Here is a 16,756-nt window from a genome sequence, read left to right as displayed (position 1 = left end):
TTTGAATGCCTCTAATGTCCTAGTCACTTTTCTAGGCACTGAGATACAACAGGGAACAAAAGGTAGAAAATGTCCTTCCTCTAAGAAATTCAATTCTAGTAGGAAGAGATAAAATAAATCATTATTTAAGTGATATAAAGATAAGATAGTGATAATTGTTATGATGGAAAAAAGTAGTTGGACAGAGTGACATAGTATTATTTTATATAATGTGGACAGGCCACTAAGAGAGACTATAGAGTAGTCTCTGTATAGTAATGGGGACTCAATGAAATAAGTGAGAAAACTGCTCATATCTGAGGGAGGCATTCATCCTCAGATAAACATCAGGAGGTCACCTAGGATGGGGACTGGGAGGATGCAATAGGAACTGGGTCGGAGAGGTGGCCAGGGACCAGATTATGTAGGATGTAACAGGACAAATTAAGGAGTGTGTGTTACATTCAAAGCATTATTCGAAGCCATGGATTTTGAGCTGGGGGTAAAGTGATCCGTTTCATATTTTAAAATGATCACTCTAGGTATTTGATGAGAAATACATGTTAATGTGACACGAATGGAAGAAGGAAATAAGATATAGTTCAGGCAAGAGGTGATGAGGCCTGGATCAGGGTGACTGTAATGATGGTTGTGAGAAGTGGTTGAATTTAAATATATTTTGAAGGTGCAGCCAATGGGATCTGCTGATGGACTTCATGGGATGTACAAACAAAGACTGGAAAATAATTCCATAATTTTGGCCTGAGGAACTGGGTGAACCATGACACCATCCACTGAGACAGAAAATACAAGGGGTGGAGCAGGATTGGGCTAACCCCTCAGTATTGGGTGATTGGTTGGAGGTCTCATATGGAAATCCAAGTGGAAATGTTGAGCAGTTATTTGAGTATATGAGTTGAGAGTTCAGGGGAGAGTCCGGAACTTATGAAAACAATATTGTTAATTATCAGTATACGTATGATACTGAAACAAACAAAAACCTGTATGGAATCCCTTAAGGGATGAATGTATTTAGAGAAGGGAGAGGAGGAATGAAGTTCTGAACAGGTACAGTATTCACCAGAGGAGACAGAAAACAGTGAAGAAATTAGTGATTGTAGGAACATGGAATGCAAGTCCAGAAAGTATTTAAGTAGAAGGAATGTGTAAAACGCTACTGAAAATATGACTAAAACGAGGAAGGAGAATTTGCTTTCGAATTTTTCCATGTGGTGCTAGTCGGTGTCCTACGATGTGAAGAGTTTCATTTTAGTCTTGGGATTAAAAGAAAATTGGGAATAGGTTTGAAGGGAATGGTAAGTTAGGAAATGGATACTCAATATAGACAACAGATTTGATAAATATTTTTTTAAAATTTTTATTGGAGTATAGTTGCTTTACAATGTTGAGTTAGTTTCTACTGTATAGCAAAGTGAATCAGCTATACATATACATATATCCCTCTTTTTTGGATTTCCTTTCCATTTAGGTCACCGCAGAGCATTGAGTAGAGTTCACTCTGCTATACAGTAGGTTCTCATTAGTTATCTATTTTATATATAGCATCAATAGAGTATATATGTCAATCCCAATCTGCCAATTCATCCCACCCCCCTTACCTCCTTGCTATCCATACGTTTGTTCTCTACATCTGTGTCTCTATTTCTGCTTTGTAAATAAGATCGTCTATACCAATTTTTTTTCAGGTTCCACATACATGTGTAAATACGATATTTGTATTTGTTCTTGTATTTGTTTTGTTCTTTCTTATTTACTTCATTCTTTCAGACAGGCTCTAGGTCCATCCACGTCTCTACAAATGACCCAATTTCATTCCTTTTTGTGGCTGAGGGACATTCCATTGTATATATGTACCACATCTTTATCCATTCCTTCTTTGATGGACATTTAGGCTGTTACCATGTCCTGGCTATTGTAAATAGTGCTGCAATGAACATTGGAGTGCATGTGTCTTTTTGAATTATGGTTTTCTCAGGGTATATGCCCAGTAGTGGGATTGCTGGGTCACATGATAGTTCTATTTTTAGTTTCCTAAGGAACCTCCATACTGTTCTACATAGACAGCTCTCCTTTCGCCTAAGGAGGTAAAAGCCCGGTCCTCAGAAAACTATAAGATACTGATGAAAGAAATCATCTTTATTCATCAAGGAGATTGGTCCATAATTTTCTTTTTTTGTAGTATCTTTGTCTGGTTTTGGTATCAGGGTGATGGTGGGCTCATAGAATAAGTTTGGGATTGTTTTTCCTCTGAAATTTTTTGGAAGAATTTGAGAAGGATAGGCGTTAGCTCTTCTCTAAATGTTTGATAGAATTCACCTCTGAAGCCTGAACTTTTGTTTGTTGAAAAAATTTTAATCACAGTTTCAATTTCATTAGTTGTGATTGGTCTGTTCATATTTTCTGTTTCTTCCTGGTTCAGTCTTGGAAGCTTATACCTTTCTAAGAATTTGTCCATTTCTTATAGGTTGTCCATTTTATTGGCATAAAGTTGCTTGTAGTAGTCTCTTATGATGCTGCGTATTTCTGCAGTGTCCATTGTAACTTCCCCTTTTTCACTTCTAATTTTATTGATTTGAGTCCTCTCCCTCTTTTTCTTGATGAGTCTGGCTAAAGGTTTATCAATTTTGTTTATCTTCATGAACAACCAGCTTTTAGTTTTATTGATCTTTGTTATTGTTTCTTTGTTTCTATTTCATTTATTTCTGCTCTGATATTTATGATTTCTTTCCTTCTGCTAACTTTGGGTTTTGTTCATTCTTCTTTGTCTAGTTCCTTTAGGTGCAAGGTTAGATTGTTTAATCAAGACAATATGGTACTGGCACAAAAACAGAAATATAGATCAACGGAATAGGAAAGAAAGGCCAGAGATAAACCTACACACTTATGGCTAACTAATCTATGACAAAGGAGGCAAGGATATACAGTGGAGAGAAGACAGTCTCTTCAATAAGTGGTGCTGGGAAAACTGGACAGCTACATGTAAAAGAAAGAAATTAGAACACTCCCTAACACTATACTCAAAAATAAACTCAAATGGATTAAAGACCTAAATGTAAGAGTGGACACTATAAAACTCTTAGAGGAAAACATAGGAAGAACAATCTTTGACATAAACCACAGAAATATCATTTTTGACCCACTTCCTAGAGTAATGGAAATAAAAACAAAAATAAACAGATGGGACCTAATGAAACTTAAAAGCTTTTGCACAGCAAAGTAAACTATAAACAAGATAAAAAGACAACCTTCAGAATGGGAGAAAATATGTGCAAAAGAATCAATGGACAAAGGATTAATTACCAAAATATATAAACAGCACATGCAGCTCCATATTTAAGAAAATAAACAACCCAATCAAAAAATGGGCAGAAGACCTAAATAGACATTTCACCAAAGAAGACATACAGATGGTCCAGAGGCACATGAAACGCTGCTTAACATCACTAATTATTAGAGAAATGCAAATCAAAACTACAATGAGGTATCACCTCACACCAGTTAGAATGGGCATCATCAAAAAATCTGCAAACAACAAATGCTGGAGAGGGTGTGGAGAAAAGGGAACCCTCCTACACTGTTGGTGGGAGTGTAAATTGATACAGCCACTATGGAGAACAGTATGGAGGTTCCTGAAAAACTAAAAATAGAATTACCATATGACCCAGCAATCCCACTACTGGGCATATACCCAGAGAAAACCATAATTCAAAAAGACACATGCACCCCAATGTTCAATGAAGTACTATTTACAATAGCCAGGTCACAGAAGCAACCTAAATGCCCATCAACAGATGAATGGATAAAGAAATGTGATACATATATACAATGGAATATTAATTTGCCATAAAATGGAATGGAATTCGGTGATTTGCAGACACATGGATGGACCTGGAGACTGTCATACAGAGTGAAGTAAGTCAGAAAGAGAAAAACAAATATCGTATATTAACATATATATGTGGAATCTAGAAAAATGGTGGAGATGAACTGGTTGCAAGGCAGAAATAGAGACACAGATGTAGAGAACAAATGTATGGACACCAAGGGGGGAAAGTGGAGATGGTGTTGGTGGGATGAATTGGAAGATTGGGATTCATATATATACACTAATATGTGTAAAATAGATAACTAATAAGAACCTGCTGTCTAAAAAATAAATAAATAAAATTGAAAAAGAAAAAAAATAAATCAAATATGACACAAACAGATGGGGAGACACAATATGTTCTTGGATTGGAAGAATCAGTATTGTGAAAATGACTATAGTACCCAAAGCAAACTACAGATTCAATGCAAGCCCTATCAAATTGCCAATGGCATTTTTCACATAATTAGAACAAAAAAAATGTACAATTTGTATGGAAACACAAAGGACCTCGAACAGCAAAAGCAACCTTGAGAAAAACAAAAACAGAGCTGGAGGAATCAGGCTCCCTGACTTCAGACTATACTACAAAGCTACAGTAATCAAGACAGTATGGTACTGGCACAAAAACAGAAATATAGATCAATGGAACAGGATAGAAAGCCCAGAGATAAACCCAGAGATTAGGTGACTTATGGTCACCTAATCTATGACAAAGGAGGCCACAATATACAATGGAGCAAAGGCAGCCTCTTTAATAAGTGGTGCTGGGAAAACTGGACAGCTACATGTAAAAAAATGAAATTAGAACACTCCCTAAACCAAACACAAAAATAAACTCAAAGTGGATTAAAGACCTAAATGTAAGGCCAGACTGCATAAAACTCTTAGAGAAAAACATAGGCAGAACACTCTTTGACCTAAATCGCAGCAAGATCTTTTTTGACCCACCTCTACGAGTAATGAGAGTAAAAACAAAAATAAAAATATGGGACCTAATTAAACTTAAAAGATTTTGCACAGCAAAGGAAACCATAAACAATACAAAAAGACAACCCTCAGAATGGGAGAAAATATTTGCAAACGAAGCAACTGACAAAGGATTAGCCTCCAAAACATACAAACCACTCATGCAGCTCAATATCAAAAAAACAAACAACCCAATCAAAAAATGGGTAGAAGACATAAATAGACATTTCTCCAAAGGAGATAAACAGCCAGCCGACAAACACATGAAAAATGCTCAACGTTACTAATCATTAAAGAAATGCAAATCAAAACTACAATAAGACCTCACCTCACACTGGTCAGAATGGCCATCATCACAAAATCTACAAACAATAAATGCTGGCGAGTGTGTGGAGAAAAGGGAACCCTCTTGCATTGTTGGTGGGAATGTAAATTGATAAAGATTTGACAATTCTGTTTAAAAAAAAGAAATGTAGTTTAATATACATATAAAAAGGGAAAGATTCAAAAATGAGATGAGAAAGAGGTTAATATCAATATTTATATACTGGTAGTAGTGACATAGTATGGATGAAGGAATTTATGTTGCAGAAAATAATGTCAGGATGAATGTTCTTTAATGATAGGTGCTAGAGGACAGAAGCAAATTACCAGTAGAAGGGATAACCACAGACAGGAACAGGGAAACCAGAGAAAAACACTGTGTATGACTGCAGATCTCTGTAGGGTGTTAGTTGTTAGTGGGGAGATAAAGAAGTTCTCTTCTGATCACTTTTACTTTCTCAGGAATATGAGAGACAAAGATTTAAACTGAAATTTAAGTAGAGGGAAGATTGATGGGAATTTAAAAAGAGAAGAGAGAGCCAGAAATAATAAGCTAGGATGCTGGGAAACTGGATTGATTAGTGAGAAGCAGCATTCAGAGGCACCAACGGCTTCCTTGAGGTCTGTGGTCAGGAAGTCAAAGTAAGAGCAACCAATGTAGACTGTGAGAGTCTGTGTGTGCGTGTGTGTGTGTGTGTGTGTGTGTACACATACTTGTGTTTTTTTCTCCTGTTCTATGACACCCATGTGAATGAAAAATATATGGGAAGTTGGGATTAACTTCAGGATAGAGGTGTTTTGAGGCGAGCGTTATGGAAGGAGACAGAGGCAGGATAATGCAAGTAAGGCCGTGGTTATAACTGTGAGCCATGGAATTAGGTTGGGCAAAAAGGAGATAAGGATTTGGTGGGAGGAAGAGGCAAAAATGAGGTTTGAATGTGGCGTCAGTGAACAAGAATTCTTGAGAGTGCTTTGAGTTTCCTGCTCATCTCTTCAGGTAATGTCATGCCATGCTGCTGCCACTGGCTGTAGCACATCTCTTAATGGTCTGATTATGTATAAAATATAAATATCTGTTATTAGGGAAATATTCTCACCTTTATAGTTTATTAAGTACAATTTTGAGTTTTGATATCTCTCCATCTATTTCTTTATCTATACACATATATATGTATCTACCAATATATAAATGGCATTTCAATCTCAGTCCAAACCAGTTTTTTCAAGGCCTTTTCTGATTGTTTTCTTTAAATTCACCTCCCCAACTCCTAACCTTATTCCAGCCCTTTATAATCACTTTTCTACTTAATTTTTCCCTATGGCAATTAATATATCTGCTCTATACCATGTTAAGTTATGATCTCTCTCAAATGCATGTATATTAGTGAGAGAGTAGATATGAATGAATTATTTTTTATGATCATAGCTTTCTAGAAGAAGTATGAGAATTGAATCTTCCAACCCTTCCAGGAAACAGTTTAGCAGTTGCCAGTCTCTGATACACCTGGCCTGAAATGAAGGTTAAATCAACTCAGAATTGACTACATCTACAGAGACACTTTGGCTACACTAGTTACTGCATAGTGATTTCAACTGAGGGGTCATACAGTAGACCACCAAACCAGGTGTGAGACCCCCTTCATAATGGCCTGTGAGTTGGGTATTTGTAAACTTCCAACAAATCTTTTTGAAATTAAGAAGAAAACTCATTTCTTCCAATATGAGAAGCCTACAATAGAGTTAACCAAAAAGTAAGCATAATTTGCTGAGTTCAAAATTCAAATTTTCCTTGGGAAACAGGCCACACAAAATCCAATTTAGAGCTTGAAAGGAAGTGCATGGAATCATTATTCCTTAAGTGGCTTTCCCAGGAATCAGTTACACATACGTGTTATATGAATGTGGGTTTATGTGAGCATCATCCGAAAAAAGCTTGAGACCCCCAAATAACTGAAAATACAGTGTTTCAGAACCCAATGAATCAATGAGAGGAAGTTGAAGTTTTTTCATTAAAAATAAAAAGGGGACATAATTTGATTCATCAAAAATTTATAAAATGATATTTAGTTCAGTGATACACTTTACTATTTATATTTTATTAAATGTTCATCAGTCATGAATATTTATGGAGCACATATGAGGTGAGGGCATTTCTCACCACCTCTGCTGGGCAGTGCTAATCTAACTCGCTATAATCTGTCACCTGGACCATTTCCAAAGCTTTCTGATATGTCTCTCTGCTACTATTACTGGAACTCTCTACTTCATTCTCCACACAGGAGTCAGCATCATTTAATGAGCATGTAAATTAAAAACAAACAAAATGTAAAAATTAAACCTTTCATTTTCAATCTCACTCTCTCAAACTACTGCTCCATTTCTTGTTTCTTTCTTTAAAAATAAAAATATTCCTTTAATAAACTGTGTATTCATCTCAGCACTTTTCTCACATTTTCTCTTAAATCCACTTCAAACGTAATTTTGCACCCTCCACTCCAGCAAAACTGCGTCCTTGACAGTGTCACCAATGACGTTTGTATTGCTAACGCCAATGGTTAATACTTAGCCCTTATTTTACTTGACATAATAATATTTGACAACGTTGATCACTCCCTCTACTTGAAATAACTTACATGCCTTTCCAAACTTTATCTGCTCTTGTTTTTCCTCCTGTATCACTGACTGCTCTTTTAAATTTCCTTTGCGAGTTCTTCTTTCTCCCCTGGAACCCTAAATATCGCAGTGCCTCTGGGCTCAGTCCTTGGTCCTCTTCTCTCTTCTATCCACACTCACTCCTTTGTGAGCCTACCCAGCACCACAGTTGTATATCTGAAGACTCCCACATGTATATTTCAATTGGAGACCACCTCATACAGCCAGCTGTGCACTCAACTTCTACACTGGGGTGTCTAATTGTCAACTCAATCTTAGATTTTGAAACAATGCTAAGAACCATAGCTTGCAGTGAAATAGGTTGTGAAAAGAAAAACAAAGAACACATTAATCCTTCAAATTTTAGGATGAATTTAAAGTATCAGAACAATGTGTTATATTAAGTAATTTTACAAAACATGTTTCTCAGTCATATTCAGCTCAGTGTGCCATTTCTTATTTTAACAATGTTAGCATGGTAGCAGCTGCAAAACAATAGCATGGGGAATGGTATTGCTAGTTGGATACGTGTGGTCCCAAGTACAAATCTCAATCATTTGGAAGATGAGGGGCAATATGAAATTTAGAAAAGATACTTTTATAGCCAAAATGTGTTGCTTCTTATTTATGTAATAACATCTGTAGATTATAGTTCAATCTTTTTTTTTTTTTTTTAATTTCAGCCAAGACTTCTGTGTCTGTAACAATTGTTACCAAGGTAACCTTTTTGGAAGCTGTCATTATTCCCCAGGAAGACACCTGCATATTTTTTGTTCAGGTGTCAGCTTCCTATTGCTTTTGACCACTTATTCACTGGAAATGCTTCTAGTTCTTTATCAGTTTTGCTTTTCAATATCATTTCTATTTGTCTAGTTTTTTTTTTTTTTTTTTTTTTTTTTACTCCTAAGAGTATAGAATCTAATATTAGATTCACTTAGCCAGCTTCTCTCAGGAAAGAAACCCAAAAGATCCCAGTGGTGAAGAATTCAGACATTAATAAATTACGATTTGAAATTTGAATACATTCTTGCTGGGCCCACAAAATTAATATTGGTATGCCAAAACAATATAGCTTTTTGTATTTCATAAAAACAATTTATCAGCAGAAGTTTAGAGGGCTAATGTTCTTTCCTAAGTTCATTGATGACTTTTGCATTTATTGTTGGATAGAATTTATGTTGTGGAATGATTGATATTGAGGCAACTGACTCCAAGTCGTATTTTTCTCCTGGAACTTTAAATTCACAAGGGCTCCCTGATTGATTTCTAGCATATAAGTATGTTTAAAAGAGCTAAACTTACTTTTTATATTTTTTAAAGTAACATTTGTGTAATGGATATAACACTACTATTTCTCTTAGATTATTCATACAACAATGCCTTTTCTGCATTACAAGCATATAAACATACTTTAGATAAACTTCAATTCAAAAAAGCATAAAAATGTAAAATACCTTGATGTATAATTCATATATTTCTTAATATTTAGTGAATTTTAGATTAAAAAGCATAATTTTTGTTTTTACTAGTTTCTTTTACAAGAGACAAAGAGCCTCTTGACCCTCCTGCCCCACTTGCATGCAACAGGTTAGTTCAGGATTTGCAGAGTAGATATGAGGGTGCCAGTTATTTACAACCAACATGTTGATACAGACAGAACAGGTAGAAATTTACCTGAATAACCAGGAGCACAGAGGCAGATGTATCCACCTGTTCTTTTGACACAATTTTCTCCATCAGGACAAGGTGAGATTTCACATTCATTTATATCCAGTTCACAAAAAGATCCATGATACTCAGGTTCACAATTACATAGAAGTCTAGAGAAAAAAAGAGAAATAATGTAACACCAAAAAGCATTTCATTATATACATAATTCATATATATATATATATATATATTAAATTTCAGACTTTTAACTAAATGTACAGAAATTGAAATATTTCCATTTTATTTTTTTCGTTGAAGAAAATACAATTCACCTTTGTTGGTTCAAAACCTCGGGAGTTCCTCAAGTCAAATTTGAAACTGGCCCCATATATAGAGAGCAAGAATAAACCAAAGAAAGAGGCAGACCACCCCAGATCAGTAGATGGCAGGTTTAATAAGTAAGGGAACTTAAATCAGAGGCTTGTCTTGGGCGGTCACAAGATGAGTAGATCTCTGAACCTGCCCACCAGAATCTTAGGAGTTTATATAGACACCTTAAGGAGGATCAGTCGTGTACCGTCCAGATGGTCTCAATAACACATTATCATCTCGAGGCTGTATCCTTGATGTGGCTCCTAGTATGGGAATGGTGGGAGGATGCACGTATCAAGAATGGGGATGGAGTTAGGAGCCTCCCATTGCCCTGGTCCAGCTCATGAGTCAACCGAAGGTCAAGTCCACTTGATGACCTCCTCCAACAATCTTCTAGATATATTTCTCCTTAAAAGTTCTTTATGTGGGAGTGTTTTTTAAAATGAATGTATTTGGTTAAAAAATTACTGGAATTTCATAGATACTATTGAGCTTAATTCTGTACCTGTATTTGTTTCATTCTAGTATAAATATCACCTTTAACTATATTCTATGTTAAAAATTGAAAATTATTCTCTCCATGGATTAAATAACATTTTTTTCCTGATACTAAAGTCCTTCTGATTAATTTTTTAAAATTCTTTTAACAAAAAACAATTTCATTAGTGATTAATTATAGTAGCAGATATTGCAGAAATCGAATGTTATTCAATGATTAGATGTCAGGTTCAAAGTGTCATGAACTTAATGGATGGAGGGACTCTCAAAAGCCTTGTCATTGAGAATGACTTCCAGAAACTTCATCTGAACCCCCTTTCAATGTCCAGCTGTCCCCTCTTTATCTTATGCATCAGCCTCTGATGACACTGAGCTGCTGAGTTCAGATTTGTCCTCAACTCTTATTTGGAAGTGTTGCTTTGTTCTTATGTGCATTTCTTTCTATTGATTCAGATCCTGTCTCAATTGACTCTTGACTTCTTTCCTTTGTAGTCTAAGCTGTGGCAGCTACAAATATAAGTACATGTGGCAAGATCACCTTGAATTTATTCTCAGTCTCTTCTTGGATATTGTGCCCAACAAGTTTATGTTTAAACATCTAGTCTGTCTGTATCTGTTTGCCAGAAGGGAGAAGACCAATCCTCCTTAGATGAATTGTGACTAGTTTTAGTTATGTGTTGGTGGAATAGCATCAGTAAAAGCAACAACGAAATAATTGATGATAAGACCAATAAATAATGTTAAGAGGAAGAAACAAGATAATTTAGTCTTTCCTAATTTAACTTCTATATTCATAAAAATATTAATGAAATCATGGAACGAATTTCTATAGATAAAATTAAATTGAGAGAAAAGTGCACTTAGCAAAACAAGCTCTATATAGTTGCAATTCTCCCCTCTCTTGTAGAAGTCTAGAAAAAAGCTTTATCAAATATCCTTTCAATGTTTTTTTTCTTTCTTTTGGCCACACCATGGCATGCATGATCTTAGTTCCTTGACCAGGGATTGAACCCATGCCCCCTGCAGTGGAAGCACAAAGTCTTAACCATTGGACCACCAGGGAAGTCCCTCAGTGCTTTTGAGACAGATTTTTATTCTGATTTTCTGAGGGAACCTCTTCCTAATTGTTTTGACATAATCATAATTTCAACAAAAATCATAACCACCAGAAATCTAATATATCCAAGCTCCCCATTCACCACACATTAATTTACTGAATGCCAAACATTAGTCATATACCCAGATCCAAGTGTAAATAAGCTTGGTTTTGATTTTGAAAGTCTCATAGACAATTTAGGGACATGGACATGTAAACAAGGACAGTAAAGATATGCCAGTAGAGACAGGTGTACAATCCTATAAAAACAGAGCTAACTTCTAGAGAAACTGACAGAAAAGGTTTTACCAGTTAATCATAAAGAAAGAGTGGAATCTTCAAATCTGTTGGACAGAAGGCACTAAAATTGCATGTATAATGTCATGCTGGTATAAAAGAGTACTGTACTTCTCAAGAGCTCTCAACATGGTAGGGAAATGACTGTAACCACTTTTTTAGGGTAACGTTAATCCAGTTACTATGACTCCCTGAAGTTATGTTCAAATGGGGAAAATTTTCTCCATCTCCACTATTTCACTAATATCTTCCTATCAATAAAGAATCTTGTAAATGATTGCTAAAATCAAAGTATACTTGCTAATGATATTGTCCTTGATTGCTGTTGTGTGTTCTCAGTGAACCCATGATGATTCCAAGGGATCATAGAGTACGCTGGAGATGGGCACAGTGTTCTCAGATGTGGCAGTACAAGGTATGTCCAGGACATAATTTTTTTCATACTGATAAACTCGAAAATGTTGTATTACTACAAAATACATAACATAATGACTTTAATTTCAATTTATACATTTGTTGCATGTATTTAGGGCAGTTCTATCATATTGCCAAAAGTTGCAAAATCTACTTGGTAGTCTGAAATGTTGAATATTAGAAGTTATTTTAGGACATCTTTCTTCTCAATGATAGATTTATAATAATGACCACTGCCTTTCTCAATCTAATCTAAATAGCAATTTATTCATTAAATTTATAGAGCTTCCTCTCTTTCTGTCTCTCCTTTATTTCTCTCATTTTGAAAATGAAGAAATATCCATATCCCTTGTCTTTTGCCACCCAAATTTCATTTTCTGTGATTATAGAAAGTTCCTGAGTGGTTTCATGATCAAATCAGTACCCTAGAATCTGGAGATTTCAACCAACTTAAAATAGGAGATGTTCTCCATTGATGGTCCTAACTGAATCATCTCTATATAATTTGCCAAATGGTACTTTTCTAACTCATCATTTATTCTACATTTACCAGATGACTTTTGACTGTTAGGAAGAGCTTTTCATTTTCTTTCATGCATTTATTCATTTGTTCATTTATTCAGTTATTGATTTGTAGCTATATGAATTCATGGTTTTTATTTTATTCACTGTGTCAAATATGTAACTATTATTATTGATTTTGATACTCAGTTTGTGTGAAATTCAGATAGTGGGAACCTGTTCAAGCTGTCTCTTGTATCTTTTTGACCCATCTCCATCATTCTTTGAGCACTTGCTTACTTTCTAGCAAGATGTTCCAGGTTTATCTTACATTTTTCCAGGCCTAGATGTGAAATCAGCCATTTTTCCTAGGAGTCCTGGCTCCTTTAAGTGAAGAGTGGTATTTAGAAGCCAAGATAACTTGTATGTGTATGTGTATGTATGTGTGTGTGTGTGTGTGTGTGTATTTATACACATATATGTGTGTCTGTATATGCATACATATATGTCCATTTCTATATCTTTGTGTATGTGTGTATATATGTATATTATAAGCATACATATTAATGCATGAATGCATACTAACACCCCATTTCTAATTTGACACAATAGGATTCATTTTAGTTTAGCCAATTTCTATGTCTACAATTCTTTTTTCTAACAATGAGAAATGTTGTTTTCATTATTTTAAACATACTATTATTTACTTCCTCCATCAGTTAATGTGAAAATTTTCATGTTCTTTGTCTTCCTATGGTGAAGATGTGGGATTTTTTTAAAAATTTAAGTCTAATTGACTTACAATTGTATATTAGCTTCAGGGATACAAAATAGTGATTCAATATTGAATATATAATAAAATGATCACCATGATAAGTCTAATTACCATCTGTCACCATACAAAGTTATTACAATATTATTGGTTATATTCCCTGTGCTGTACGTTACATCCCTGTGACTTATTTATTTTACAAATGGAAGTTTGTACCTCTTAAACCCCTTTATCTGCTTTAATCATCCTCCCACCTCCCACCCATCTGACAACCACCAATTTGTTTTTTTCTGTCTGTGAGATATCACTTCACACCTTTCAGAATGGCTTTTAACAAAAAGACAAGAAATAACAAGTGTTGGCAAGGATGTGGAGAAAAGTGAACACTTGTGCACTGTTGGTAGGAAGATAAATTGTTGCAGCTGCTATGGAAAACAGTATGGAGGTTTCTAAAAAAATAAAAAAAAAATAGAACTTCCATACGATCCAGCATTTCCCTTTCTAGGTATTTGCCCGAAGAAAATGAGAACACTAATTTGAAAAGATATCTGCACCCTAGTGTTCAAAAGAGCATTATTTACAGTAACCAAGATATGGAAGCAACCTAAATGTCCATCAACAGATGAACGGATAAAGAAGATGTAGTATATACACACAGTGGAATATTATTAAGCCATAAAAGAATGAAATGTTACCATTTGCAAAAACATGGATGGACCTATAAGGTATTATGCTAAGTAAAATAAGTCAGACAGAGAAAGACAAATTCCATATGATTTTACTTATATGTGGAGTCTAAAAAACAAAACAAATGAACATACACAGCACAACCCATAATAGTTTTTGTTTGTTTGTCTGTGTGGTAGTTTTGTGAATGTATGACAAGATTAGATTTTCTTACCTACCCAGAATTCTCCTTTGCTCATTTTTCAATTATAAATGCCATCTAAAGTTTAGCTTTGTGGATCCTTCTATAGTTTTTACTAAAACTTATATTCATTTATTGCATCATATTAGGGCAAATTTCCATGAAGATCAAATCTTTGTTCCAGAATAGAGCTTCTACCCTGAATCTCTGTGTATAGTCTTTTCCAGGAAAATTAATGTATATATATGTACTCTCTTTCCTTCCTTCCCACTCTTCCCCCCACCTCCCTTTCTCTTTCTCTTCCCTCCCCACTCACCCCTACACCTCTCACTAGGAGAGGCAAGCACAGTGTTGAACACTCCCAATTTGTTCTCTCTGCACTTAACCTGGCCCTTCAGACACTTAGAAAATGAAAGTGCATGGTTGTGTTAAAGGATCCTCACCAGATGTTTCCTCCTACTGGCCTCTGGCTAAAGGACCCTATCCCTTCAGCACTTCCTTCTATTATTATCTGGGGAGGTTCCCATCCCTTCTTTATGCAGACCACATCTACCTAGGCTGAGGGGAAAAAAATAAAATTGAACCTTTTTATTAACATCTTAAGTGACCCATTTAATTTTATAATAGTTATTGTACTGTATACTAAAAGTCTCTAAAACATTTCTTCCTTTTGATGAAACTTTAACCACTTTTAAAAGAATGCATATAGTAAATATATCTTATTTCAAAGAAACAACTAAGACCATGAAATATGTAATATATTATTTTTTCACATTTTTTTTGAATTTCTGAATTTTATTTTACTTTTTTATACAGCAGGTTCTTATTAATTATCCATTTTATACATATTAGTGTATATATGTCAATCCCAATCTCCGAATTCCTCACACCCGCCCCACCCCGCCACTTTCCCCCTTTGGTGTCCATACGTTTGTTCTCTAAATCTGTGTCTCTATTTCTGCCCTGCAAAACGGTTCATCTGTATCATTTTTCTAGGTTCCACATATATGCGTTAATATACGATATTTGTTTTTCTCTTTCTAACTTACTTCACTCTATATGACAGTTTCTAGATCCATCCACGTCTCTACAAATGACCCTAGATGTTCCAATTAAAAGATAAGACTTTTATTTCAAAAGTTTCAGTGGAATTAAATAGGTTGTCAAAGTTTTGAACATTTTTGTTTAAATTTCTTTTAATTTGATAGTGATATAAATTTTTTTACTTATATTTTCAACATACTTTTCCAATCACCAAAATGCATTTTTACAGGTGACTTCTGAAAAAAAAAAATTCAATACATTAAAATAAAGTTGAGATTAAGAAGAGTAATTGTAATTTACATGAGGCGATTTTTCCATGATGGAAACAGATGGAAAGGTTCAAGATAATCACAGGGGCATACAGCCCTAAGATGAACTTCTGCTTTACATTATTCTTTATATTGTTTTTTTATCTTACTCCAGATGAGAAAAGAATTAATAAGTAGAGAAATTGTTTTTATGCTTCTAGAAAGCTGACTTATTTTAAAATATAGTGACTGTATTAATTAAATCATATTAAAAGATCCAAGACAAAGTATAGAGGATTCTTTTTGTAACATCTTTATTGGAGTATAATTGCTTTACAATGGTGTGTTAGTTTCTGCTGTATAACAAAGTGAATCAGCTATGCTTATACATATATCCCCACATCTCCTCCCTCTCGCATCTCCCTCCCACCATCCCTATCTCACCCCTCCAGGTGTTCACAAAGCACCGAGCTGCTCTCCCTGTGCTATGCACCTGCTTCCCAATAGCTATCTATTTCACATTTGGTGGTGTATTCATGTCCATGCCATGCTCTCACTTCGTCCCAGCTTACCCTTCCCACTCCCCGTGTCTTCAAGTCTATTCTCTATGTCTGTGTCTATAGTCCTGTCCTGCCCCTAGGTTCTTCAGAAACTTTTTTTTTTTTTTGATTCCCTATATATGTGTTAGAATATGGTATTTATTTTTCTCTTTCTGACTCACTTCACTCTGTATGACAGACTCTAGGTCCATCCACCTCACTACAAAGAGCACAATTTCACTTCTTTTTATGGCTGAGTAATATTCCATTGTATATATGTGCCACATCTTCTTTATCCATTCATCTGTCAATGGACACGTAGGTTGCTTCCATGTCCTGGTTATTGTAAATAGAGCTGAAATGAACATTGTGGTATATGACTCCTTTTGAATTATGGTTTTCTCAGGGTATATAGCCAGTTGTGGGATTGCTGGGTTGTAAGGTAGTTCTATTTTTAGTTTTTTAAGGACCCTCCATACTGTTCTCCATAGTGGCTTTATCAATTTACATGCCCACCAACAGTGCAACAGAGTTCCCTTTTCTCGACACCCTCTCCAGCATTTATTGTTTACAGATATTTTGATGATGGCCATTCTGATTGGTGTGAGGTGATACCACATTGTAGTTTTGATATGCATTTCTCTAAT

General features: G+C 35.1%; 1 protein-coding gene across 2 annotated transcripts in view; it reads right to left on the bottom strand.

The window, feature by feature from the left end:
* Window positions 1-16,756, bottom strand: part of EYS (eyes shut homolog) — a 1,775,980-nt gene that overhangs the window by 1,177,296 nt on the left and 581,928 nt on the right. For both annotated transcript variants that reach the window (XM_057527983.1, XM_057527984.1), the window contains exon 17: window positions 9,485-9,630. In XM_057527983.1, coding sequence (XP_057383966.1) covers window positions 9,485-9,630 — 146 coding nt within the window. The remainder of the gene's footprint in view (window positions 1-9,484; window positions 9,631-16,756) is intronic.

The sequence above is a fragment of the Balaenoptera acutorostrata genome, chromosome 14 (assembly GCF_949987535.1).
Source record: "Balaenoptera acutorostrata chromosome 14, mBalAcu1.1, whole genome shotgun sequence".
NCBI classification, from domain to species: Eukaryota; Metazoa; Chordata; class Mammalia; order Artiodactyla; family Balaenopteridae; genus Balaenoptera; species Balaenoptera acutorostrata.
This window is presented reverse-complemented; position numbering and strand designations above follow the sequence as displayed.